The sequence below is a fragment of the Calliopsis andreniformis genome, chromosome 3, assembly GCF_051401765.1.
Source record: "Calliopsis andreniformis isolate RMS-2024a chromosome 3, iyCalAndr_principal, whole genome shotgun sequence".
Classification (NCBI taxonomy): domain Eukaryota; kingdom Metazoa; phylum Arthropoda; class Insecta; order Hymenoptera; family Andrenidae; genus Calliopsis; species Calliopsis andreniformis.
In genome coordinates, this window is record NC_135064.1 from 16,450,100 (window position 1) to 16,475,514 (window position 25,415).

At 29.5% G+C, this 25,415-nt stretch overlaps 6 protein-coding genes across 17 annotated transcripts; 3 read left to right on the plus strand and 3 right to left on the minus strand.

Moving 5' to 3' along the window:
• Window positions 1–1,560: 1,560 nt before the first annotated feature.
• On the plus strand, window positions 1,561–8,113 carry Stma (Protein EFR3 homolog stmA). Of its 2 annotated transcripts, XM_076375767.1 has the most exons (16): window positions 1,561–1,777; window positions 3,978–4,054; window positions 4,529–4,644; window positions 4,852–5,014; window positions 5,157–5,309; window positions 5,412–5,518; window positions 5,588–5,731; window positions 5,817–5,895; window positions 5,976–6,111; window positions 6,198–6,469; window positions 6,548–6,720; window positions 6,810–7,170; window positions 7,251–7,450; window positions 7,555–7,654; window positions 7,727–7,882; window positions 7,955–8,113. In XM_076375767.1, exons 1-16 carry the CDS (start codon window positions 1,696–1,698, stop codon window positions 8,105–8,107), a joined length of 2,472 nt encoding a protein of 823 aa, XP_076231882.1. In that variant the 5' UTR covers window positions 1,561–1,695; the 3' UTR covers window positions 8,108–8,113. The 2 variants fall into 2 exon arrangements, with proteins under 2 accessions (XP_076231882.1, XP_076231883.1); XM_076375768.1 differs by lacking the exons at window positions 1,561–1,777; window positions 3,978–4,054 and adding an exon at window positions 4,164–4,200.
• A 965-nt stretch (window positions 8,114–9,078) lies between these two features.
• On the minus strand, window positions 9,079–11,043 carry Fkbp12 (peptidyl-prolyl cis-trans isomerase Fkbp12). The gene is made up of 4 exons (XM_076375781.1): window positions 10,834–11,043; window positions 10,452–10,499; window positions 9,890–10,076; window positions 9,079–9,632 (listed from the first exon to the last, which is right to left on the minus strand). Exons 1-4 carry the CDS (start codon window positions 10,868–10,870, stop codon window positions 9,575–9,577), a joined length of 330 nt encoding a protein of 109 aa, XP_076231896.1. The 5' UTR covers window positions 10,871–11,043; the 3' UTR covers window positions 9,079–9,574.
• A 617-nt stretch (window positions 11,044–11,660) lies between these two features.
• Window positions 11,661–13,785, minus strand: LOC143189030 (DGAT1/2-independent enzyme synthesizing storage lipids). 2 transcript variants are annotated; one of them, XM_076393637.1, is made up of 6 exons: window positions 13,463–13,785; window positions 13,018–13,156; window positions 12,853–12,947; window positions 12,401–12,762; window positions 12,123–12,326; window positions 11,661–12,017 (listed from the first exon to the last, which is right to left on the minus strand). In XM_076393637.1, exons 1-6 carry the CDS (start codon window positions 13,509–13,511, stop codon window positions 11,910–11,912), a joined length of 957 nt encoding a protein of 318 aa, XP_076249752.1. In that variant the 5' UTR covers window positions 13,512–13,785; the 3' UTR covers window positions 11,661–11,909. The 2 variants fall into 2 exon arrangements, with proteins under 2 accessions (XP_076249752.1, XP_076249755.1); XM_076393640.1 differs by having other exon boundaries at window positions 11,662–12,017; window positions 13,597–13,785.
• A 972-nt stretch (window positions 13,786–14,757) lies between these two features.
• On the plus strand, window positions 14,758–18,587 carry LOC143177684 (E3 ubiquitin-protein ligase MARCHF5). 8 transcript variants are annotated; one of them, XM_076375776.1, is made up of 7 exons: window positions 14,758–14,776; window positions 15,817–16,054; window positions 16,453–16,609; window positions 16,692–16,900; window positions 16,985–17,303; window positions 17,381–17,546; window positions 17,630–18,587. In XM_076375776.1, exons 2-7 carry the CDS (start codon window positions 15,865–15,867, stop codon window positions 17,786–17,788), a joined length of 1,200 nt encoding a protein of 399 aa, XP_076231891.1. In that variant the 5' UTR covers window positions 14,758–14,776; window positions 15,817–15,864; the 3' UTR covers window positions 17,789–18,587. The 8 variants fall into 8 exon arrangements, with proteins under 8 accessions (XP_076231891.1, XP_076231885.1, XP_076231892.1 ...); XM_076375770.1 differs by lacking the exon at window positions 14,758–14,776 and adding an exon at window positions 14,783–15,016; XM_076375777.1 differs by lacking the exon at window positions 14,758–14,776 and adding an exon at window positions 14,783–15,016 and having other exon boundaries at window positions 17,390–17,546.
• A 242-nt stretch (window positions 18,588–18,829) lies between these two features.
• Window positions 18,830–20,638, minus strand: LOC143177685 (2-aminoethanethiol dioxygenase). Of its 2 annotated transcripts, none has more exons than XM_076375778.1 (3): window positions 20,374–20,638; window positions 19,836–20,171; window positions 18,830–19,727 (listed from the first exon to the last, which is right to left on the minus strand). In XM_076375778.1, the coding sequence occupies exons 2-3, from the start codon at window positions 20,133–20,135 to the stop codon at window positions 19,335–19,337; spliced, it is 693 nt and encodes a 230-aa protein (XP_076231893.1). In that variant the 5' UTR covers window positions 20,136–20,171; window positions 20,374–20,638; the 3' UTR covers window positions 18,830–19,334. The 2 variants fall into 2 exon arrangements, with proteins under 2 accessions (XP_076231893.1, XP_076231895.1); XM_076375780.1 differs by having other exon boundaries at window positions 20,314–20,638.
• Window positions 20,639–21,058: 420 nt separating this feature from the next.
• Window positions 21,059–24,938, plus strand: LOC143188905 (uncharacterized protein C2orf42 homolog). Of its 2 annotated transcripts, XM_076393417.1 has the most exons (8): window positions 21,059–21,171; window positions 21,642–21,710; window positions 21,783–22,030; window positions 22,114–22,437; window positions 22,522–22,741; window positions 22,811–23,016; window positions 23,094–24,009; window positions 24,116–24,938. In XM_076393417.1, exons 2-8 carry the CDS (start codon window positions 21,644–21,646, stop codon window positions 24,283–24,285), a joined length of 2,151 nt encoding a protein of 716 aa, XP_076249532.1. In that variant the 5' UTR covers window positions 21,059–21,171; window positions 21,642–21,643; the 3' UTR covers window positions 24,286–24,938. The 2 variants fall into 2 exon arrangements, with proteins under 2 accessions (XP_076249532.1, XP_076249531.1); XM_076393416.1 differs by having other exon boundaries at window positions 21,642–22,030.
• Window positions 24,939–25,415: the final 477 nt, after the last annotated feature.

The window sequence follows — 25,415 nt, forward strand, 5'->3', positions numbered from 1 at the left end:
GTCAAGTAAGTGTTGCACTTATTTCTTCGAACTTCAGTTTATTTTAACATTAACACATAAAATATCTGTTTTTCTGTTACAGGGAGATAGTGGCGGTCCTCTCGTTTACGAGGGCAAACTTGTCGGTATTGTTTCCTGGGTGTTCCCATGTGCTCAAGGTCTACCAGACGCCTTCACTCGTGTTTCACACTACGTAAACTTTATCAACAACGCTGTACGCAGCACATAATTCGATATTCGTCTCACATGTGCAATTTCTGCACAATATTCACTATCATGAAAAATGCAAATTTTGTATGTTTTTCTATGAGATACATTTTCGATATCATCAAACTAGTTAATCTATTACGCAAACCTATTTTTACGGGAATTCAAAATTGAGATTTACATTGTCAATGAATTTTATTAACTTATATATTTTTCGACGCAGACATTTTACAATGTATTTAGGTCTGAGCTTACACGAAACGAGTACCATTTTCAAAAATAATAAAATATGGAATTTTGTTATATCAAATAATATTACTTTATTCGTTTTGAAAATTGATAACATAAATTTTTTTATAATAATATGACTCCATATATTTAGTCGCCGTGTCGAATAATTCAATTTGGACGTGCAGGAACATAATGAGATTAATTGTCGTTAGTGAGCAATGACGTCATCGACACTGCTCCAATGTCCTCGCCGTCTTTGGTATGGCAGAACGTGTGGGTCAAGCAGATAGGCCCACTCGTTTGCTGGGCCCATTATGGAACCTCCACTGTATAACATTGACTCACGCGATACTTGAATTTATGGCGTTATTGCTGCAAATATATCAAAACAAAAGATCCCATACGAATGCATATTTCTTACAAATCCCTAATACATGTATCTACCAAATCGATCTCTTAATGCATAAAATAAAAAAACCTATCAAGTCAGATATATGCAATGAAACTCATTTGATTAAAAAGAATGACTGACAGAAAATTAGTCTATACAAAAGAGATGAAAATATACATGAACAAATGTATTTTCACAAAATATAAAAACTTATGCAAGTATTCTACTTTTAGAATCTTTAAAATTGGTAGCATTTAATAACGCTAAAAGACTACAAAATCAACAGCATAAGTAGCCCAACATCAGAAGTAGTTTTGAAACATCCCGTTAGTATACAATTATTCTACTTTTAGAATCTACAGAATCAGCGGCATTTAATAACGTCAGAGGGCCAGAAAGTCATCAACATAAATAGTCCAACATCAGGAATAGTTTTGGAGCACCCTGTTACTCAGCCTACGCGAAACATTCTACCTCGTTTTGGCATTGATTTACGCGGGTCGCGACCCTGAAAGCCTTTATTAGCAAAGGCGCCACGGGGTTGCCTACCCCCTCCTCTCCTTTGGCCGACGTTTCTTGCGTCGACAACCCTCCCGCACAGGCGCGTGCTCAACGCGTAACATAGTCGGGGAAAGTACTGCCAAGGGTAGCCTCGTGCGCGAATGCGGGTTAGTGGGACACGAGCGTCGCGACGCCGAGCGTCGACGTCGCGTCGTCATTACCCGCTCGATCCGCCGGGACTTCTTTTCTTTCGCTAGCTATTTACGTAAGAAGTTACATTGTTCTCGGCGTACTGAACGGACAGAAAGCAGAAAAATTGGAATTTTCGTTTGTGTCATCCATGGGATACGTGGCCATTTTGAAGAATGGCTATGATCACATGCTGCCTCGAGGCGGAAATGCCGGATGTCTTCGAGTCCCTCGTACGGAAGTGCACTGACCCTGGTTGTGAGTACGAGTACATAGCTTTACGTAGCATACAGAACTGTGAGTGAGTGTAGTTTCGTTTATCAGTATAAAGTGTTTGCAAACGTCTGTAATGGTTTCTTAAAATATTAGGTAGTTATGTAGACTTGATTTTGAATAAACGTATGATTGTGCTAGGAGCACATCGATTTCGTACAATTAACTGACAGATTTATAAATTATTCAAAAACTTCAATTATTTTCTTCTTATATATTATTATATGTATTATTCTTTTCGTCTATGTAGTCTTCTTTTTCCTTTCAAGGAGATAGATGAATATTTCAAAAACTAACGTGCAGTAACATTAGAATGTCAATTTTCTATAATATAATCATTCATTTTGGAGACTGTAATAAATATTTCCTTTAAAGATAACTCTGATTCTTTTACTTGATTATTCCATGAATCTGTGTTAGACTTAATTATTCATATCATTTAAATATCTCATGTAAAGGATACATTAATAATTAATTGCATGCAAAGTATATAAAGATAAATTAATGATATTCATGTTGCGTCAATCTGATGACTTTAATTTCTACGATTTCACGATCCTTTGTGCAAAGAATTTTTATCTCATACGTGTACTTGAACAAAATTATATTACGAACGTCTTTTTCTTTTGCGTGGATGAATGGCGAGCTAATTAACAGTGACAAACGTACCACTTCACGTAGTCTCTTATCGCGATTCGCAACAGTTACTATGTATGTTTGACATACTTTGATTTCTCTTATACGAATATAAAATTTCAAAGTAACATGTATAAAAAAGCTATAAAAATAAATAAACTGTAATAATAATAATAATAAATAATCAATACAGTTGAGAACATCAATACATATTTATAGTGAGAATGCTTCATTCATGTTCATGTTAAAATTATTTTATAATTCTATTGATTTATCGATTTCATTGCATATTAAGTACGTCGCGTTACTTATTAACAATTCAGGAACATTCACGTTTAAAATTTATTTTCGTTATTTCGAATTCAATATATCTTATAATTAAATCGAGAAGACCTAGTACAACATAAATAAATTATTTTTGCATAATGAGCAATAATAAAAGATTTCGCATGTACCACAATACGAATGTGCGAACAGGCCGTTATTATTGATTTCCGAAGCCCCGTGTCAACAGACAGAGTATCTTACCTTCCTGGAAGACTTCAATTGACAGGCATTCTCATGATTTCCTAGAAATAGTTTCAGGAAATTCCCTTTCTTTCAACAACAAAAATATAGTTCTATTCATATTCGTATTCAAGTCACTAAGTGAAAGGTAACTTCCACATAAATATTTCTAATATACATTATTTTGTACTAAATACTGAACTGAACAGTTGAAGAAAGAAGAAAATTATCTACTAGACACATTTAAATATTCTCTGTTTAAGAGAGGAGCTATAATCATAATCATAATAATGTAGTAAATTTTTATTCAGGAAAACCTGTACGAGTAAATTCCCGCGAACTTTTAAGATAAACGACATTAAATTTTAAGAGTGTTTCTATAAAAGACACATTCATTCTTTGAAATATTTGCTCACTATGATAAATAAAATTATCTTAAATTTAGAAAATGGTCAAATAAAATTATGAGAAGTAATTTAACCATTTTATTTGATAAACTAAAGAATTAATGAAATATGGTAGAGTAGAAGTACATTATAAAAATATGCATTTAACTGCCACCTAGCGGTCCTTTCCTGAATTATGTCATGGTACTTGATATCTATCGATAAGAACGAAACAGATATTATCGACAGTACTCAGCTAACAAAAAATTCTCTGTCATTAAAAGTGAATGTAAACTCGGTTATAGGAATAATTATTTAATTGCAACTTAATTTATTTATATATGATCATTAGGGAAAGCTATACATCGCTAATATTTTATGCATTCAACACAAAAATAATTCAAAGCTAGTCGTGTAGTGATTTCACTAGTTATTCAAAATTCCATTCTACTGACAATATCAGTCGATCGAAGTCCCTTCGTGTGTACGGTGGTGACTCGATCACATCGAAATGTTCGGTAATGAATCAGTTTATTTAGTTTTATTCATTCTTTAAAGCAGTTGTCTCAGTCGTTTCTCGTACTATCAACCAATCGTTTCACATGTTCCTCGAAAGCCTATTAATTATTTATATATTTCTCTCCTGATTTTGTCAGGTTGTTGCTGGTGCTGTTCTGCTCTACGACCACGATATAAGAGGCTCGTTGACAATATTTTTCCAGTTAACCCACAGGTAACTTTCTTTACTATTTTTGATAGTGTCAGTAAATATACATGATTCTAACACGTTCATTCTACATGGATACATCTAAACTTAAGATTTCCTTTTAATGTAATTATACTACTGTGCACTTAAAGATAGTGTCAATAGTGTGACAGGTCTGAACAAGTTTGATTTCATAGTTGATATGTGATAAAACTAGTTTGATTTCAAGTCTTATATGCAAACTGGATGTAATTTATTCCAATGAAAGAAACAGTCTTGTGCAACTGAATATAAATAGGAAATACTAATTTATTTATTTTAATTTAACTACATAAAAACAAATTTTTGTGTAGATTACAATGTATTATAGTAGCTTTAAATGCATGTGTGGAGATGAATGAAACTTATCTAAAAATACTTGTGTAATATAGAATATAGAATATAGAATACTGTAATATAGAATACTCTGGAAATAATATCTGAATTCTTTTGTATTATTAGGATGGCCTAGTCAAGAATAATATGGAAAAATTGACCTTTTATTCATTAAGTAGCCCTGAAAAATTAGATAGAATTGGAGAATATTTATTTCAAAGGGCTTCCAGAGACATTTACAGGTATGACATGAACAATTTGAATGATAGGGAATTATCTGTAATTAATCTAATAAGCATGAAAAATGCATATTCATGTGTCTAAGTAAACTACTGTTTACATGTTACATATTAGTTCTGTGTTTAATTATATGTTCAGAGTATACTTATTAAGATAAATATATGTCTATATAATTAATAAACATTCAAATAAACACATTAAATTAACAGGAGAAGAAATGGATTTGTTATTATTGCCATGGAAGCGATGGACCAACTTTTAGTAGCATGTCATGCCCAAACTTTGAATTTATTTGTTGAGAGCTTTTTAAAGATGGTACAAAAATTGTTGGAATCGACAGATCCTCAGTTACAAATTCTGGCAACACAATCTGTAAGTTATAGCAAGTGACTGTTCTAAGTTTTAATTATGTTACAAATGATTATTACAATTTTATATTTTCTGTTTATATAAAATAATAATCATATTTTTGGCTTCTTTAAATTCAGTTGAACAAAGTGTTGGCTTCTTCCAGTTTGTCCGATTTGCCAACATCGAGCAAGACACGCCGTCTTATCACACTCGTTATGATTTCTTTGTATCTAAATACTCTGCAATGTGCCACTCCAATAACGACGATCCAGCAATCCGAAAACAAATACGGCTTGCTGGAATTCAGGGATTGCAGGTATATATGTTTATAATATATCAGAAGTTTTTTATTTATTATATCTCATATTAAAGTTGTCATATTTTTTAATTAACTATATATTTATTATTTTCAATACAGGGAGTTGTAAGAAAAACACTTTCTGATGATTTAGTTGAAAATATTTGGGAACCTGTCCACATGGATAAAATCGTTCCTTCGTTGTTATACAATATGCAAAATTCCAGGTAACGTAGTTAAGGAAAATTTAGGTAATATGGTTTAGTCATTCTTTGTTCATAATTTTATTTTGGTAGGTATTCTAGTAAAGAAGATGCAACACCCGATAGCCCAACCGAGGAGAGATCTGATCCGCCACAATTTGCTGAAACTTGTATGCGAGAGCTCGTTGGGCGAGCATCATTTGGTCATATTCGTTGTGTTATCAGACCAGTTTTAAGGTTTGTCAATAATTATGCATTACATTTTTAAACTTTAATTCTTACAACATATTAACAAGGACTAATACAAAAAAATAATTTTTAGGCACTTAGATAATCACCAATTGTGGGTTCCTAATTATTTTGCAATTCATACATTTAGGATAATTATGTTTTCTATTCAGGTTAGTGAAAGAATAATGGATTATCGCTATTGCTTACTAATAAAACTTTTCATTTAAAAATGCTATCTATTTCCCTATAGTCACAATATTCTTATACGGTTGTGGAGGCACTAATGACCCATCTTGATGACCATTCAAAGTCGTCCCCAAAAATTCGTACAAGTATTGCAGATACTTTATCCAAAATTATTTCAATTGCAGCTGGTGAAAGTGTTGGTATGTATTAATACACATAAATAAGTATTAAAAACACATAAATCTAATTAAATAGCAAAAGTGTTTACAATACCATTTCTTTTAAGGTCCATCTGTTTTGGAAATAATAAATTCTCTACTGTCTCATCTTCGAGTTAGCGTAACAAAGAACCAACCAACCAGCAATGATGAACAGTTGTATCAAGAGGCATTAATTAATGCTCTTGGAGAATTTGCAAACCATCTTCCAGATTACCAGAAAATAGAAATAATGATGTTTATTATGAGTAAAGTTCCGTATAATCAACCAGACCGTATAATTTCAGTTGGGAAGGGAGATGTATTACTTCAAAGTATTCTTCTGAAATCTCTTTTAAAGGTAACATATATCTACATTTGTATATTGAAAACATACATTAAATTTATTCATCATTTGACATATTTTATCCTTTTCTAGGTTGGCACAAAATATCAAACGATACATTTAAATACAACGTTCCCACCAAGTTTTTTGGAACCATTATTAAGAATGTCGTTAGCAGCAGATGCTGAAATGCGACTATTAGTACAAAAAATCTTCCATACTTTAATTGACAGACATCAAAATATTACAAAACTTGCAAAACCCACGTGAGTCTTTATTAATACATTTATTAGTTTGTACCGTCTGAAATTGTCCAAATGACATTAAATGTAATTACATTACACATGTTAAATAGGGTAAACGTTGCGCAACTTGATCTCACTATTGAAAAAGCATCCAGACCAGACGTGATCTTTATTCGCAAACACGGCCCTGAAATTTATTTAGCATTGTATGAATCGTTAGAATTGCCAAGTAACACAGTGGAAAACGTGGAATCTATATACACAACATTGGCGTTGCTCGCCGTAGAATTGGCTTCGGAAGAAACAGTGTTGGAGTTGCTAAGATTAGTACTGAGTCTTCAAGATTTAGCTTTAACAAGTGGCCAAATTAGTCTTTCGCTCAAATTTAACTTACACGCCATTGTTATCAGTTTACTAGTACTGATATCTTATGTTTGTAACATTACTTCGCTCATGGATTATGCTACCAAAGTGAGTCATTTAAATATGCATTGATCATGTTGCTGTATTGTAATAATAATAGAACATAATGTTAATTTTTAAATTTCAAGATTGTAGACACAAGACGAAAAGAAGCACCACACCTTCTGCCTGATTTACAATCGCAATATGACAGCGGTTTATCCTCTAGATTAGGTCCGACATTATTAGTTGATCAAACTGTTTTAAGTGAATGTTTGAAAGGAGCTGGTCTCGATAGCGGAAAATTACAGCAGGGATCTGGTTATAGTAGCACCTCCCTGCAACATCGGTAATATCAATAATACTATTCTAAAATTTCCTTTTTTTGTGCTACTACATTATGTACAATATTTGAAATATTCGCTAATAAAATTAATAATATAACATTTTCAGACACTCATGGGTTGATAGTGCTGGACGAAATTCATTAGCTGACATTAATTCCGGAGGTACAGAATTAGATAGTGGTGGTTCATCTCCTGGTGTTCAAAAGGTACATTATTTATTTATAATTTTAACTTATTTTGAATTTCTACTAATGTCTCTTAATATTTTTATTTTATAGAAATTGCCAGGAGAGGAATTAACTTTCGAAAGTATGAAACGAATCCTGACAGAAACTAATAATAATCACGTGGTGGAAGAGGAAAAGCGAATACAATTATCACATTTCTTTAGAAATGCACCATTCCAGGATTTGGTATCAAAGACACAACCAAAGGTATAGAAGCAATCCTTTTCATAAAACTAGTAAAGCATTGGAAAAAATATAACATTGTGTACAATTTCACAGCATGACGTCCTCCAAAATAAATTGTCAGAAATATTCAATACATTAGCTGTCGATCCACGAAACACTACTCAACCAGGCGGGCCACCAACAGATGCCAAACCAAGCCAAGCACCAGCTTATGAAATACATTTTCCAGAGTTATTTGTTTATTAAAATAACACATATTTTTTCCATCTTTTTAGGGTTTTTTTAGGTTGAAAACCATAATGTCAATTACGAATACGTTAATTTATTTATAGATTTAACACTAGAGAGAAGTGGAATTTCCTATACGTGTCTGATATTGTGTCCGACACACACACACACAAATCGTAGAAACAATGAGAAAACAAATACAGTAGATTACATGTGTACTGAAAACTATCGGATGCATTTGGACGCTGCGACAGACACATGTAGAAAATTCGACCTGAAAGTTTGTGAAGTGTTCTTACACATAGTGTGTTTTGATGAATTTAATTTGTATAATAACAATAATTATTTAATAGTAGGTACTATGTTATACGTACACATTTATACGTGTCTTATTTTAATTTATAAAAAAATTGAAATTTAATGCTATTTAACTCAAACTGTAAAAAGTATTATGTACTTTAATTTTGATATAATTTGTTATGCATTACTTTTGTGAAAGTTTTTTAAATAAGTTGAAAAATGTATTTTAATTCTTCATGATAGTGCAAAAACTAGTGGTATGTAATTCGCATTGCATAAGCTTTTATCCGCATAAAATTATGTATAAGTATTAACGTCATACCACTAAAAAATCTTATAATATTACCATGTATTCAGTGTTGTTTTACTGAAGTTATTCGTTTCGCTGTCAGCATGTACATCGGCAGTTAAATTGTATAAAAATGTATTAAAGTTATGGAAGATGAGATTAATGTACACATGAAAAAAAATGTTAACATTATGAAAAAATTCAAATGTTCATATAAATTGTGTTCAAAATAAGTTTACTTGAAATTATTAAGCCTTTCTATCTATTAACACATTATTTTTATACCTTGTTTATATATGGACATAAAAAATCAATAATTTATAATTTCACTGGATGAACATTGATTATAGGCTAATAAATGTCTAGATACTTCGAAATAAGACAACTTTTTTATTGAATTTCTCCATGTAAAGATTCATACTATTACAATATCAGTGTACAATTATTCTTTTTTGTATTATTGAAAGATTTTGTACAAAATATCCAGGTGATTGTTTACCAAGTACTAAATAAGTGGAATTAACACAGATGTTGGATTATATATCAAATGCTTTAAGATATACTTAATTCAATTACTCATAATACAAATGCAAAATTTCAAATAGAACAATGTAAAATTTTATCTTACTATGACGTAAAACTGTGTAAAAAGTGTGTATATTTCACATTAATTGGTCATTGGACACTTATGTAGAATTTCAATTTATAGTTTATATAATTGTGCAATAGTAGCATTCAGAATATTTTAAATCTTTTCACTTTTATGAGCAATCGAATTAAGGTCAGTATGTAAGACATACCACTCATGCAGTGACTACTTAACATAATGCAATTTGAAGCGTTTAATTATCAGTGGTTCTGGTGTGTAGTCAATTTGGTACATCCTGGAAAGGTCTTCAAGGCTCCACCTTTAACAACTCTACATCAAAGATAAGAACAGCATTCGGTGGAATAGTGTATCTTTGTCAAGGATAATATAAACAACTATATTCATATGCTTAATAAATTAAAAGAAAAGCTATTAAAATATATTAATAAATTAATACTTTAAAATGAATTTATAATTCTACAATTATGTACAAATTTTACTCTTAATTTAATACTTTGCATGAAATTGGTTCTTTAAAATTTTCAAGATTTCTATAACCATAAACTGTTAAACCAATTATTGCAATTATCTGTTGCAAAGTTTATACTGTATTAAAGGATATACTCCAGGATGTCCTCGGCTACCATAGGCAAAGTCTGGTGAGCATGTTAACCTAGCACGCTCTCCAACACACATTTGAGCAACTCCTTGGTCCCAGCCTTTAATAACTTCTCCTCTACCTATTCTGAACTTAAAGGGTACTCCACGGTCCCTGCTAGAGTCAAACTTTTTTCCATTGTCAAGGGTACCTATTACACATTTAACATTTATATTACAAATTTTAAATTCTCCAACAATATATTAGACTATAATCCATGTTTTTTTGAAAGAATTTTGATACTTTTTGAAGATTTTGACAGTATCATACATCATTTGACCTGATGAAGCTAGCTGCAATGTTGGCAACATATTGGAAAAATTCTTCCAAAAAGACATAAGAAAGCCTCAACAATGAGAATTATACTATACATTATCTTATTCATTGTCCTAACATATCATGCAAAAAAACTGATGTTATACTTAACAAAAATACATCTATCAGCATGTTGGAGTTAGACATATTAATCAAGAAATTCATAATATTTTACAGTTTACTTTAAACATACGACTGATATGAAGCTTACCTGTATAGTGGACAACTACAGTCTGTCCGAGTTTCGGGTATGTTTGGCCTGCACACACGGAAGTTCATTGAGAAAAACGTTGCATTATAAATGAAAAGTAATAATTATTAAAGTTCCATGCAATTGTTGAGCGCATTAGCCAACGATCGAAATCACCTTATTTGGAAAGGACCGTAGACGGAGCATGCTTCTCACAGAATTTCACGTTGTAAATAAATCGTGTCAACGAGAGTTTGCGGCACATTTTAGCAGCGATACGTTTAATGAAATTGGGTAGAAATCGAATAAAAAAGGAATGCGCAGGATGCAGCTCGGAATAAAAGTTAGATCGATGGAAAAAGAAAAGCGAACGATCGCAGAATAACGTGTACAGAATAATTACCATCTCCAGGAGAAAGAACTTCCACATCCACGCCCATGACTACGTATTTTTTTCTCACAAAAACTGAATTCTCAATGAAGAGGCAAGTGAGTCTTGTTGCAGAAGGTTGGGCGAATCGTACCGGTAGGTAAAATTCACATAAACGTGGTTTCTCTAGCTGTAAAAAACGATGCCAGCCGAATGCTGTTCGGTGAATACGAGGTACCTGAATATACCCTCAGGAAAGAAATTTTAACTGGAAAAGTCGCCGTTAGAGTCGCTACTATTTCATTACTTCCGGTTAAAATACAATGATCGATACGACCGCTTCCGATCGCGGTAAATTTAAGACTTTCATTTATCCTCCTGGAGAATCGAAATTGATTAACAGGAGTTAAGTTAATAAGTTCTCTGATTTAAAGTTGTATTTTTAATCGTGTCAAACGTATACTTTCTGGTAAAGGTTGGTCATTTATGGAAATAATATAACTAATCACAGGTTTTTATAAACTTTATTATTCTTTATCGTGTATAAAATTAATAAATAAGATAACTAAGTACATGTATAATATTTTATGGAAATGTCGAAAGATCACAATTATACCATAACGGTATACAACAGAAATATTTTTACAAACTACTTGCAGTACCAGTCAACAATTAAAGTATTACATATATAAAATAAATTATAAAATTTTGTTTTATAATATTATAAATTATAAATATATTTTTTATATTAATATAAATATAAAAAGATTTGTTTAAATTAAAATAGTTTTGTTCACTGATAAGTCTATACTATAAGTGATTTATGATAAAATTTGTAAAAAATGGACTCAATACTTGTATAGATAGCTGAATTTTACTATTTTTAAAATAAGTACGATTTCATTGGTGTAATGTATATGATTCTTAATTTTCACCAATTTAACTCTAGTTTAATAGAAAAGTCACTGATATTAATATAAAAAACTCAGCACCATAGATTGAAAATATAAATACTAGAAATCTAAAATAGTATAATATTTAAATACTTGTTTGAGGTATACTATATAACTTCGTAATATAATTCATAATATTTAAGTGAGTGATGAAACCTAAGATTGTTTTTCTTTTACATTACATACTCTCTCGAGTAAAGCTAATGATATACTTCCAGGTATTCTTTGATGTTGCCTTATTAAATTATTAAGTGCATCAGCAACCTGTAAATGACAATAGCAAATATATAATAACTAGATTTGTGATTTCATTAATTACTGTACTTCATGTAGTGTTTAATTAAAATTAAGTATTTCGATTTTGATTACTTTTAATTGTAATTCTTCAGGTGTAAGACTACCATCATATGGAATTGGTTTGCCAACATATGTTGTTAATTTTACTGGAAAACCACCATAGATAGGTACAAAAGGAAATCTTGTTGCAGCATATATCCTCAACCACATTCTTCTACCCCAACTTATTGTCCTAAATGCTTCTCTGAGATTTTTTGTAAATATAGGTATTATGCACTGTTAATAAAATATAAGCGTTTCAATGTGACCCAAATGTAAGCAGAGATATATTATGATAGAATAACACATACCACTTTAGCGTCTAATGCAACTTTTGCAAAACCTACTCTTTTCTTCCACAATAACTGGTAATAAGAATCTCCAAATTGAGCTTCATACACACCGCCAGGTGAAATAGCAAGCATATTACCTTCTTTTAAAATAGCAGAACATGTTTGGACAGTACCAGGTATAACTTTCAGTACATCAGAAATTATAGACCATCCAGGACATTTGAAAAGAAATTTATCCGCTACTGTATGAATTAATCTTGAATTGTGAAGTAACACCTTGGATATGAAATAATAAAGATCTACTGGAATAGCTCCATGATAATATACAAAAAGCACTGGTTCATTTTCTGGTATGTTTTCTAGTCCCACTACTTCATATCCTATAAAAAGCATAAGGTAGTATTATAAAACTTAAAAACTTAATATAATTATCATATGAAAAGTGATTTCTAATAAAATTCACAACATACCATACCAAATCCAACCATGAGCATCCCACACTACAGCTACCACATTACGTGCTGCATTTCTCCAATCAGTTCCATATGCATTCCTTAATCTAACTCTATAAAAATGAAATATTATATTAATTGACTGTGTCAGATTTACTTATATTCAAACTAATGGATACATACCTATGTAATTTATATACATATAATATTAATGCAGTCAAGTATAACAATGCTACGATTACAAGTGGAAGTAAAAATGTTATTAAAAGTGGCATTAAGAGCCATGATAACCAAAGAGTAAAGTCCACATCGATGTATTCAACTAAAAGAACAACATTGACTAATTAATTACTATTATACATGTTTTATGTCATAATATATATAAATAAATAGTAAAGATAGAAAGAAGTGTACAGTTAAAAAGAATTTATATAAAAATTATATAACTTTTTTAAATATGTAAGCACCATTAAAAGTAACAATTTTTAATATCTGAACAAGTTTATCATAATAAAAATTTGTATTTCTAAATTCCTGATGTCGGCATTTTCGATGTCATATGTTTACACACGCACACACATACGCATAGAATATTGCACAAAGAATGTACATAAAACAACATTTTTACCTATAACATCTTCTACAATTTTCCGTAAATCGACTATTACAGAAAACATGTTTAGATTACGAAAAAAATTGAAAGTAAGAGTAAACGTATTATTACAATTACGGAAAATCTGTTATTGTTTTATAAACACCCACATATTCTCACTATGTAGTCCCTCAATGTAGACAACAAACTCTAACTTTTCTTCGTGTCTTCCTTAAACCTCTCATTTGCATTCTGGAATGACTTTGGGCAATCATTAAGTATAATCATGAATATTTAAGCACAAAAGGGTTTATATTTAGCCTGACTTAGTCATACTAATTGTAAGCGTATTTTATTGACGGTACACATATTGTATTTTATTGTATTTTGGTGTGGTATCATCAATCATAAGTTATCTTATCTATTTATCTATTTTTGTTGTATATATTAATCGTAAATTTTTAATACATACATAGTATTACACAGAAAAAATATGTATTTATATTTTTCTTATGTTTTTTGAAAATTAATAAGTTTACAAATTTAATGAATCAGTAAATGACATTTAATATTGTATGACACGATTAGTGTCATAATTACAAATTATTAGCAGCTAACTTCGTGTATATCAATATCGTAAATGCAACGCAACGTAACAATGATTATTTTAACGTTTGTTATGCTTATTTAACGTTTAAGTACAAACATTTTGTATATATATTTCTGCATTATTTTATTCAGTATGTACATGTATAATATATCTTCATTTTATTTTCTATACATAAAAAAGTTACATTTTATGATACAAAAATTTAAAACTACTCAGTCATAGGTCAATGTACATTTTAATAAATGATTATACTTTCATTACTTTGTGCCACAATAGATTTCCATAGAATAGAACTGAGCCAAGCTAATTATATAATTCTATTTTTAAAAATGCAACAACTATGTAGTAAAGTGTAGACTATAACATTGTTATTCATTCACATATTTACTTATGCATACTATACATTTTTGCAAATCTACCTCAAACATGATATGAAGCGGTAACATCGCAATTTCTAAAAGTATTTAAATATGTATATGTAACACAAATACAACATACTTTGTCATTTATATAATATACGCTATTCATTTGTAAAAACATACGATTAATAAGAATATAATAAGATTTATTAAAGCTGTGTCATAGTTTTAATTAACAAATTTTAAATAACATTTACGTGAAAGATGGCGCTGACGAAATAAGATAGTAAACGTGATATAAATTACGATGGACCTTGCAAAAAAAGAAAAATAGAACAGTTATAATTATCAACTATTGGAAGAAGCAGGATTAAAATAGAAGTTTGTAACACGTTAAAGTTATTGTGTGGAACAGAACCTCGATAATTTCATTTTAGAAAATCTAAAGGTGTCAAAGGGCCATTGAGAAAGGTGTACTCAATATCGGTGTGAAGTTTGGCGGTACATTTCATTGGCGAATTTCCACCTTAAACATATTGTCATTATACGGTCAGCAATTTCACGTAACATTTACTCGTTGTCAACTCAGTGTATAATAGACATGAAGGATTTATTTACAAGGTGAACTTCGAAAAAATTTTTTTTTATGAAAAAAATATCAATAAAACTTTCTACGTGAATGAATAATTTTTATCGGTGTGTTAATTATTTTACGGTCATATTTTGAAAAGATATTTGATTTCGTTGCTCTGTCGTAAATGTGAAACAGCGAATTGTTTATGAATTTTGCTTCAGGTAGAAGCTAACATTTCCGATAGGAGTAATGCGCTTGCATCACCGTTACAGTGCAAAAGCGTTAATTGTATTTCTGTGTTACACGCGCAATTAGAACAATCTTCTCTTGACAATAAACGAATTTTGCTGTGATATGCTGTTCTGTAGTTTGTAGTAACATTAACCAGTCGACGATCAACTTCGCAACGACGTGTCATTAGTTAACAAAATGGTCTTACAAATACTTTAACACGTTGTTTTTTCACGGGATGAAATCAATGTTGTTTAACGTAATAACGAAACAGTTTGGATACATATGTCCTCCATCTACCTTTGAAATTTAGTTTCACTTTTTTGCAATAAAAATAACAATGAATAATATGATAAATAACGAAATGCATCAAGAGGTAAATGGTATTTAAATAAAGAACGCTTTTTGATATATGCAGTAAGAATGCATCTACAATATGTGTAATATCATGTAATGTTCTTGAAATCTGATACAAGTTATATCTATGCCGTTGCAATTATCCAAGTGTAGTGACATATGTGTTTAAGTTGTTAGACAAAGTATCAAACTTCTATGAGTTTTATATAATGTTTATTATTGTAACATAGTAGATGTTCTAAGTAACATTCTTTTGTAGGTATAAAATGATTGTGCAGTGCTGAAAATCTTCTTATACTAAGACAGAATGTCGGATAACGATATATTACATATGTATTCGTTGAGTGGGCTAGACCCCCCTGGCAGTGGTAGAATAATACGCATAGGATCCTCTGGCATGAGACAGTCTAATAGACGTCTTCCAAGTATAGAAGTAACTGTAATAAGATATCCTACAAATTTAAGTCCAGAAAGGCAATCTAATGAATCAAACAATGGTAATAATTTTTTATCAGTATTCTATCATATTGCTCATTAGGTATAACAATGACAATTCCAAAATCAGGATTTTCCAACAAATAAAGTAATATTTTACTACGCAAGAGCCTTTCTTTTTATATTAATGACTCAAAAATGACTATTTTTTTAATTGTCATTATTTCAGTAAATGAGCAATGTGTATATATTGTCTTCAGCTGAAACTATATGTACTTTTCATCTAAATACTTAAGCGAGCTTTTAAACTTTAAAACCTATTTATTCATAGAGTTTTGTTAATGAAACAAAATACCTATAATGTTTATGTATGTATACATATCATAAATATTCCATATAAGAGTTATATTTTAATGTATTTAAATTTCATGAGAGTACTAATTAATATTTATTGTTAAAGAGGTATCTGATGCTCAAGGTGCAATAGTTGCATCTGATGAAGAGTCATTACCTATTGTCCCTGAATGTGTAAAAAATGCACAAGTAACTGATGTAACCGATGGAGCATCTTCTACAAATCAATCACAAGTTAGTTTGCCGGCAAACTCAGATGATGAGTATGTATATAATGTCTTACATTAATATGAATTAAATTTTCGTCTAAGAAATTCAAAATTAAATAAGATTTGTCTTGTACAGCGAAAGGTATTGCTGGGTGTGTTTTGCAACGGACGAAGATGATGCTACTGCTTCATGGGTAAAACCATGTCATTGTCGTGGTACAACTAAATGGGTTCATCAAGGATGTATACAGAGATGGATAGATGAAAAACAGAAAGGACGTGCAGGTGCACATGTAACATGCCCACAATGCAATACAGAATATATTATTGTATATCCAAATATGGGTTTGTAATAATCTACTTTCATATTTATGAATACTTAAAACATATGTTTATGCATACAATATGAATTCTCATTTATTATTTTAGGACCATTGGTAGTGGTATTGGACACTATTGATGGAGCAATTTTCCGAATCTGTCCCTTTATTGCAGCTAGCATAGTTGCTGCATCTATATACTGGACAGCTGTGACATATGGAGCTGTAACTGTAATGCAAGTAGTTGGTTATAAAGATGGTTTAGCTATGATGGAACAAGCTGATCCTTTAGTGTTATTAGTCGGTTTACCAACTATTCCAATATTATTAGTTTTGGGTAAAATGCTAAGATGGGAAGATCAAGCACTTAGCCTTTTGAGAAGACATGCATGTAAGGTTCCTATTTTGAGACATTTCTTGCCCAGTAGGTACGTAAAAGCACTCACTCTCAAATTCTCAATAAATATGATATTTATTATGAATCGATAAGCGTTTACCATTTTAGTTATTCCAGTGATGACAGAACGCAATCCGACGAGGTACCACCTATGAGTGACCCAGTATCGGCAACTCGCATTCTTTGTGGTGCACTTTTATTACCAAGTATTGCCAGTATATGTGGGAAAATATTTTTTGAAAGTATACATTCTAATTTTCAAAGAACATTACTTGTATGTCTAAAATATTATTACCTATACTATTAATGAAACGATTAATTTTAAGTATCATTAAATGCCTTTGTAAAAATTTGCAGGGTGGAATAGCATTTATAATAATAAAGGGTGCGTTCAAAATATATCATAAGCAACAGCAATATGTAAAGCAATGTCAACGTCGTATAATGGATTATACAGATGACAATGTTGCACTATACAGAAGACAACAAAATTCTGAAACCAATCAGACAAGTTAAACAAAAGCACATAAAAGGTGCCTGATGAACGCACTATCAAATGATAATCAAATGATAGTACATCTTCTACAATTTCTTCTAAAAATGCAAGTTTCAAGATACTAAACTTTTTAGTATACTTTTATCATAAAAACAGGTGTCCAATGTATTACTTTTACATTATGGGTACTATAATCGGGTGTAAGAAATATGTGAGGTATATGTTGTACATATATGCATGTAAGAATGGGAAATTGTCAACTATATATATATAAATATATATAAATCTGATTAGTAAATCATTAATAATACGTGTCTGGTATGAAATGATCAATCGACAAAAATCGTTCTATCTCTTAAATGTACTAAATAGTAGAACAACGATAATACTTGTTCATCCTTCCTTCTACAGTGAAATAACAAGTAAGAATTGAGTTACGATGATGACGTTTCTTTAGACTTTATAGAATTATTTCTATTACAAACAAATTTTGGATTAGATATTAAATCATATATTAATATACCTAATAAAAGTTTTGTAAGAGAACTTTATTTTATGTAAATGACTTACGTGCTGTAGACATAAGAAACTAGTAAACATGGATTCAAATCAATTTCTGTGCTGTCTTTATATACCTAAACTAATTTTATAAGAACTCTTATAAATAGTGATTGATTTACTTTAAAACAGAGTATGTGTAGTAAACATTAATAAAGAATTGTAATTGTTAACAAAAAAGGACGTATGATAGAAAAATTAAGGGATTAAAGAAGCATTTTAGGAAACTTACATAATATACAAATATATTTATTGTTAAACACTTATTTCGTTATGTAAATTATAAATTAATTAAGTACAATATATGTTCAGAAAATATTTTGTTTAATTGTCCTGAAAAACTGTGGATATATTTTTCTGGTCTCTGTAAGTACCATATAGACAATTAAATAAAATAAAATTGTAATTTTTACAGTATATAAAAAGTAATACATATTTTTACAAATAAGATGACATTCCTACATTTTAACTATTATATGATGCAACGAAACATATCCTTTATACAAATAGAACTTTTTATTCTACAATTATCATATGTTTCTTATCACGTTTGACACACAAAATGTGCTATGATACACTTTTTTGTTTACATCTTTACTTTCTATCTTGGGAAAATAGTAAATTTAATGTAATTATTTCACATTTGTTATATTTTTGTGTAGGTAACTTTTTTGATTGAAAATATAGTAAAATGCAATAAATAGATATGTTTCTTTTAAACTATAAATCTTTCTTTAATGATATGAAAAGTTAACAATAATAAATAAAATGAAAGTAACATTATAAAGTATAAAACAATTTCTATTACGTGGAATTTATATATCTACATAATTGTAATTCATTAAATGAAAGTATTTAAGGATAAATAATAATATACATTCAAATATAACTTTAATATTCTAAAAAGTGCATAATAAAATTGAAATTGAATCTTAAACTGGTAATTAATGCCATAAAATGCAACCTATTTTAACAGACTGAACATAACATTTGTTTTGATATTTCACGTCATATTAAAGGAGGTCCTGTGTACTTAAGGCTTTCAGAACAGAAATCTGGTGGGCCTTCAACAACTAATAATTTAACTTCTTCAATTATATCTGGTGAATCTGTATACAACATAGAATTAATAGTTTTGAAAAATGTACATGGTCTTGGACCCTCCCCAGACTCATCAACATCATAAGGTGGGCTTAATATATCTAAAAATGCAGCAGGACCCTCAATAGATGAAATTTCATGCAAATTCTTATCTCGTGGTGTAAGAATACACGCAGGTGATTTACTGTTTAAAGATATTGGTCGATGTCTAAGTGCTGATATTTCTTTATTTAGTTTCATTATGTGATCATCATTTGTCTTCAATGTATAACTATTTACTTGGACCTCACCACTGATTACCTATATTTCAAAATTAAAACAATACAATTAATTTTTGTTTACTTTTACAAGTGAAGCAGTCTAACTTATATACATTATACTTGCATTTTTATATTCACTTTAACATACCTTTAAAAATCCATGCATTCCAGGATGATCATGCATTGGCATTGTGACACCATGTTTTAATATAAATATTGAGATAGTCAAGTCTTTATTTTCAAATATATCAATAACACACATTGGTGCAGGTTGTATCTTTATGAAATCAAGTACCTGCTTATTTAAATTTACATCTTCGGCTGTAATCTTATTCATTAGATTCCATAACTTATCAAAATTTTTTTGACAAAGTTTGAATCCAACGTTTCTTTGTCCATCAAATGTTTTCAACGCCTGTTTCCATAAAATTTCAATCGCCGACGTCATTTTTATTTGATTACAACACTATTTCCGTGAATTCACCTTTCGAAAATTATATTGGTACATTAATAATATACCAACAAATAAAGAAAATATAAGATTCAGATAAATTATATTTACAAAACTTTATTAAAACGGTTATATCTGCATAACCTTAATAATATGGTACTGAATGTTTACTTACTACGAAAAAATAAAGTAAAAATGCTAACGATTTGAATTAATAAAGAATTTCAATAAATACCATTAATCTATTGCATGTAATATCTTGTTCACATCTAATCTAGTTTGCCAAAATTTTATCGGGAAAACAGTGTAAAACTTGTTGAGTTACGCATATTTAGAGGTTAAATGATTTGATGTATGTATTTATTTATAATTATGTCACACTTTCTTAATTAATGTCGTAAATTTTAAAGAGTAATAACTGTTATACACATATAATCTAATTCTTTAATTGGCCTTTGGCCTTTATCGACACTTTACGTTTGATAGTAAACTATGCTAAACATGGCTATGTGATTTGATAACGCAGGTCATAATTGTAAACATAACACATGCGAATATACCTTTTTTATTTTTATTAAGGTAATAAACATAAAGGTAATTCTTAAAGTATTAAAATATTTAGGAAAGTAATTAAAAAAGATATCAACAATTTCATTACCTTTTTAAACTTCCAATGTTTAAGATCATATTTTATTGTGCGTATATAAATATTTGCAAGGACTGCGTGATGCAAGTGAGTTCTTGCAAAAATTTATATAAAGAATACTAGATTATTTCATATGATGTCCATAGTATTTTTATCTTAAAAGATTACATTAAGAATTTTAAAAAAGCCATTATAGGTAATTTTGTTCCTGTGAACTTGGGTTAATGTTCCAAGAAATGAAATGCCCTCTATCGTAAGACTTAATAATTTAGGAGTGAGATGAGCTTTATTTATTTACTATCGGAAGCAAACTTTTCTGAAATATAATTATTGGTGTGAAGCATATAAAATATTTTTCAAACTATAATTATTGATTTTGCTGTAAAGGTAAGAAAAATTGGAACCTTTATAACAAACCTGACTTGTATGCTGACTAGAATTTGTAAAATGTGTCATGTAAAACGATGTTTGGATATTTAGGAGAAATTATATTTCTATTTTACGGAAAAATAGATTTTACCTGATTTTAAGTTTGTCTTTTTAGTGTATTTTACATATTTATTATTGTGAAACTCCATTTAACAATTTTACTGTTTGATATTGTTGACAGTAGAGTTTGCAAAGTGCATTAGTAATATTCATAATAAAGCGATTTATTTATTTTTATAATTATGTTATTATAAAGTCATTTACAATATTTTAATAATAATTTAAAAGTATAAGAATATAAAATTTATTTATATAAATATAATTCATTTATTTAATTATAGCAGTACGATTATGCATTTTGTAAATGTTACTATATTTAAATAAAAAAATAGGTTTCTATAATTTGAAATAATTGTAATTTTGAACAGCTATGTCCAATGAAGAACGTTTGCGGAAGCTTTTATCAGATTTAGGGAAAGCTACTTTGCGTGGAGTTCGTAAGTGTCCAAAATGTGGAACATACAATGGATCCCGTGGTTTGTGTTGTAAAAATAAATACTGTGATGCAGTATTTAAAGAACCTGGAGAAAAAAGGAAATTGTCTACAGAGGCATGTAAACTTATTACTGGCACAACTGCTCAAGTCTTCTCTGTTCGAGTGCGTGACAAAGGTCCAGACTATCGTGGATTTGTTCAGTTGCCATTGATAAATGCAACAATTTCCAATGAAATGACAACACTTATTTCGCAATCTACGGCACTGTGTTTTGTTGATAGCTGTGAAAGAAGTTTTGATACTAGTGTTCTTAAATGTCATGTATGTGTTGCATAGAGTAACACATAATATATTTATAATGCTAGCTTTTTGTTAGACAAATGTTAATAGCTTTTTTTATACAGGAGAAAGATTCATCGGATATGCCTGTTTCTACATGTCAACATATACAAGCAGCCTTAAGATGTTATGCAGAAGCACAGCCATTAACATTAAGGAATTCCATTCTGTCATCTTTAAATGTAAATAATGAAATGAAACAAGAGATTTGGTTATTGGCTACAGAAACTTCAGGTCCTTTAGTACAACGTGTATCTAAAACAATAATGGCAGTGAAATGTAAAGCTTCACCAAAACATCCCTTGGGCTATCTTCATTTTTCTCTGTTTGTTACGAAATTGAAAGATAGAATTGAGCATCGCTATTTTTGTTCTTGTTCTACATTTAAGGTAAAAAAGAACTAATTAAATTTTGTTATGCATTGAAAAAATTCTATACGTCATTATCATTATAATCATTGTGCATTTATATAGGGTATATCAAAAACAGCAGCAGACAAAGTAGATTTGGCACAGTCATCACAAAATAAGCGTTGTGTACATTTTTATGCATGTATTTGTGCATTTGCAAGTGATGCAAAATTATCTGAAGAATTTAGTTATTATATAAACTTAGATCAAAATGATTTGAGTATACCAAAACCATTGACAACTATGCTGCAAAATAATGAGCAAGATAAAATCGTTGGCATTGGTAAGAAGATTGAACTTCATTAAATTTCAAATTTAATACAGTACTGTTATATTAAAAAAAATATTTTAGATCTTGATGGCTTAACTGCGGACGACACAGATACACATCTTTTAATATTTCGTGATGATACTTTAACAGTGCAAAGTTTAGATGGAAATAGATTAGACTTAGATTCAATGAATTTAGATTCTACAATTTTACCGCATAGTATCGTCGAAAATATTGAAGTAGAATGTGATCGTACCTTACTCGAAGATAACAACATGATGTCACAAGTAAGAAGTTTTTGTATTTAATTATATAAGCATATTTTAGAAGCTAGTATACTAAAATTTTTTTGGATGTTATTTAGGTGCACAATTTAGAAGTAATTAATCAAAATGGCGTGCAACTTGGTGGAAATTCAGTAAAAATAATGGATAATCAGGCAACCATAGATTCTAAGTATAATGTTCTTAATAATAGTCAATATATTTTAAATGATAGTAATATAAAGGTATTAAATAGTGGAACTTTAAAAGTTCTTGATACTAATGCTATTTTAGATGTAAATAATATGAAATTAATTGATAGCAATAATGTTTCCAACACGAGTGGTGTGAAAGTAGTGAATAAAAATGTATTGATACAGTATGACACTGGAAATGTATCAAATACAGACATTAATATACAACAACCGATTTCAACAAAACGAAAAAGAGATGATAAACCAACAAGTACAAATAGTACAAGTTTGAATAATTTAAATTCAATAGAACCAAGAAAGGCTAAAACAAAATTACAAATTGTCAAAAAATATCAGAATCCGTGTGAAGACCTAGACGAAGCTAATATAAATTTACCTTTTATTAAATGGTTAGCATCAATAACTGAAAGAATAAATCAAACTATGCACTTTCAATTTGATGGAAAACCGGATCCTCTAGTATTTCATGTGCCACAAATATTCTTCGATTGTTTACGGGAAAGAATATCTTGTGGTGGCAAAAAAAAACGTTTACCAAATTCGACTACAGCCTTTGTTAGAAAGGATGGTGTACCATTAGGTACATTTACCAAATATACGTGGCAAATTACTAATATTTTGCACGTCAAAAGTATTTTTGAAACTCCACTAATACCTTTAGAAATTACGAGAAGTTTTGTTCAGAATGCAGATGGTACATATGAATTGTATAAACGGGAAGAAACGGATATAGATCGGTACAAGAAAACTAATAATAATGCATTAATTAAACCCTTAGAATTAAAAACGTATTTGAAAGTTGGTAAGAATTATATCTTAAAAAAATTAATAATACATCAACTACTAAATAAAGGAATAAATACCATATACTTGTTCGTAAATAATACCTATTGTATTTTATTTTACAGGAAATACATCTCCAAACCAAGTTGAACCTACACCATTCTTGATAGAATGGATACCAGATATTTTACCAATATCAAAAATTGGTGAGCTTAGAATTAGATTTGAATTTGGTCATGTGAAAAATGAGGCGAATCACAGATGGAGGAAAATAGCCTTATTGAAAAACTATTGAACGAACAATTTTATGCTACTTGTATCTTTGTATTACCAAATTTTCACTTTCCTATTATAAATGACTAAATAGAAGACAGGATTTTTTTAGAAAATTTTTTCTTGGAAGAAAAACAAATATGAAAAATAGTTTCATAAATTGTATATTTGAAATATTGAATGATCCGTACCTAAATTTAATTGAAAAGGCAATAAATAATGCCTTACCTTTTTAGAAAACGTGAATGTTTAAATCGAAAGTATAGTAATTGGATTTTTTTGGAAATTTTCTTCGAATTTTTTTCAAAGAATCAAAGACTGATCTAATTTTATGATACTCTTTTATAAAGAAACAATTCGGAGATAATAGAGATTTCCTCCGAATAAAAGATTCATAATGATCATCCTACATCACATTACAAGACCAAGTACCTTATGTTCATTAAATGGATCCATTATACATTTTTCAATTAATTTATTGAAATTGAATATACAGAGTTATATTAATATTATTGTCAAAATGACAGTGAAAAGCTACTAAATTATGTTATTATTGTATAAGAATGTGATATATTGTAAATATATACTTTAAACTGGATGCTGTTATATAAAAGCAAAACATATTACGTACGTATATAACATAAACATTTTTATATACATATATAATATGTTTATGTATAATAGAAGTCCATTTGTTCTACAAACTTTAAAAATAAATTATGCATCTAATTCATTTGTGTTGTGATTCTTTCACTAAGTTTTTTTTCTGTACAAGTGTTTAACAATTTTCGTATCTTTAAGTAAATTAAAGATTTAAATACTTTCAACTATAAAAGTTCAATTCCAATAAAATAATTTTCTAAAATAAAGCATGCTGAAATTTTCTTATAAGATTTATTTAATAATAGTCAAATGTTTCTTTAAGATTTGTATAAATATGAATGATTAAAACGTACTTACGTTCTATCTTTTCATAAAAGGTACGAATACGTCAGTAAATGTTGACAAAAGAAAGAATCAAATTCAATAAAAATGTTGGTTTGAATTTCTCATTCGCGCCTTATTTTCAAACAAGTTTGATCAATGCTGAACAGTTTATACTACTTTTGATTGTTCGATGCATCAAATGATTTAACGAACAATTATTATTTC

Coding starts and splice junctions, on each gene's coding strand:
- Stma (XM_076375767.1), top strand. CDS start 1,696: ATGGCTATGATCACATGCTGCCTCGAGGCGGAAATGCCGGATGTCTTC. Junction 1,778..3,977: donor GAAGTGCACTGACCCTGGTT/GTGAGTACGAGT, acceptor TGATTTTGTCAG/GTTGTTGCTGGTGCTGTTCT. Junction 7,655..7,726: donor CATCTCCTGGTGTTCAAAAG/GTACATTATTTA, acceptor TTTATTTTATAG/AAATTGCCAGGAGAGGAATT.
- Fkbp12 (XM_076375781.1), bottom strand. CDS start 10,870: ATGGGCGTGGATGTGGAAGTTCTTTCTCCTGGAGATG. Junction 10,500..10,833: donor AGTTCTTTCTCCTGGAGATG/GTAATTATTCTG, acceptor CCGTGTGTGCAG/GCCAAACATACCCGAAACTC. Junction 10,077..10,451: donor TGTAGTTGTCCACTATACAG/GTAAGCTTCATA, acceptor AATGTGTAATAG/GTACCCTTGACAATGGAAAA.
- LOC143189030 (XM_076393637.1), bottom strand. CDS start 13,511: ATGTTTTCTGTAATAGTCGATTTACGGAAAATTGTAGAAGATGTTATA. Junction 13,157..13,462: donor AATTGTAGAAGATGTTATAG/GTAAAAATGTTG, acceptor TTGTTCTTTTAG/TTGAATACATCGATGTGGAC. Junction 12,763..12,852: donor TCATGGTTGGATTTGGTATG/GTATGTTGTGAA, acceptor TGCTTTTTATAG/GATATGAAGTAGTGGGACTA.
- LOC143177684 (XM_076375776.1), top strand. CDS start 15,865: ATGTCGGATAACGATATATTACATATGTATTCGTTGAGTGGGCTAGAC. Junction 16,055..16,452: donor ATCTAATGAATCAAACAATG/GTAATAATTTTT, acceptor TTATTGTTAAAG/AGGTATCTGATGCTCAAGGT. Junction 16,901..16,984: donor TATTGTATATCCAAATATGG/GTTTGTAATAAT, acceptor TTATTATTTTAG/GACCATTGGTAGTGGTATTG.
- LOC143177685 (XM_076375778.1), bottom strand. CDS start 20,135: ATGACGTCGGCGATTGAAATTTTATGGAAACAGGCGTTGAAAACATTT. Junction 19,728..19,835: donor GAATGCATGGATTTTTAAAG/GTATGTTAAAGT, acceptor TTTGAAATATAG/GTAATCAGTGGTGAGGTCCA.
- LOC143188905 (XM_076393416.1), top strand. CDS start 21,644: ATGTCCAATGAAGAACGTTTGCGGAAGCTTTTATCAGATTTAGGGAAA. Junction 22,742..22,810: donor AGATAAAATCGTTGGCATTG/GTAAGAAGATTG, acceptor AAAATATTTTAG/ATCTTGATGGCTTAACTGCG. Junction 24,010..24,115: donor AAAAACGTATTTGAAAGTTG/GTAAGAATTATA, acceptor TTTATTTTACAG/GAAATACATCTCCAAACCAA.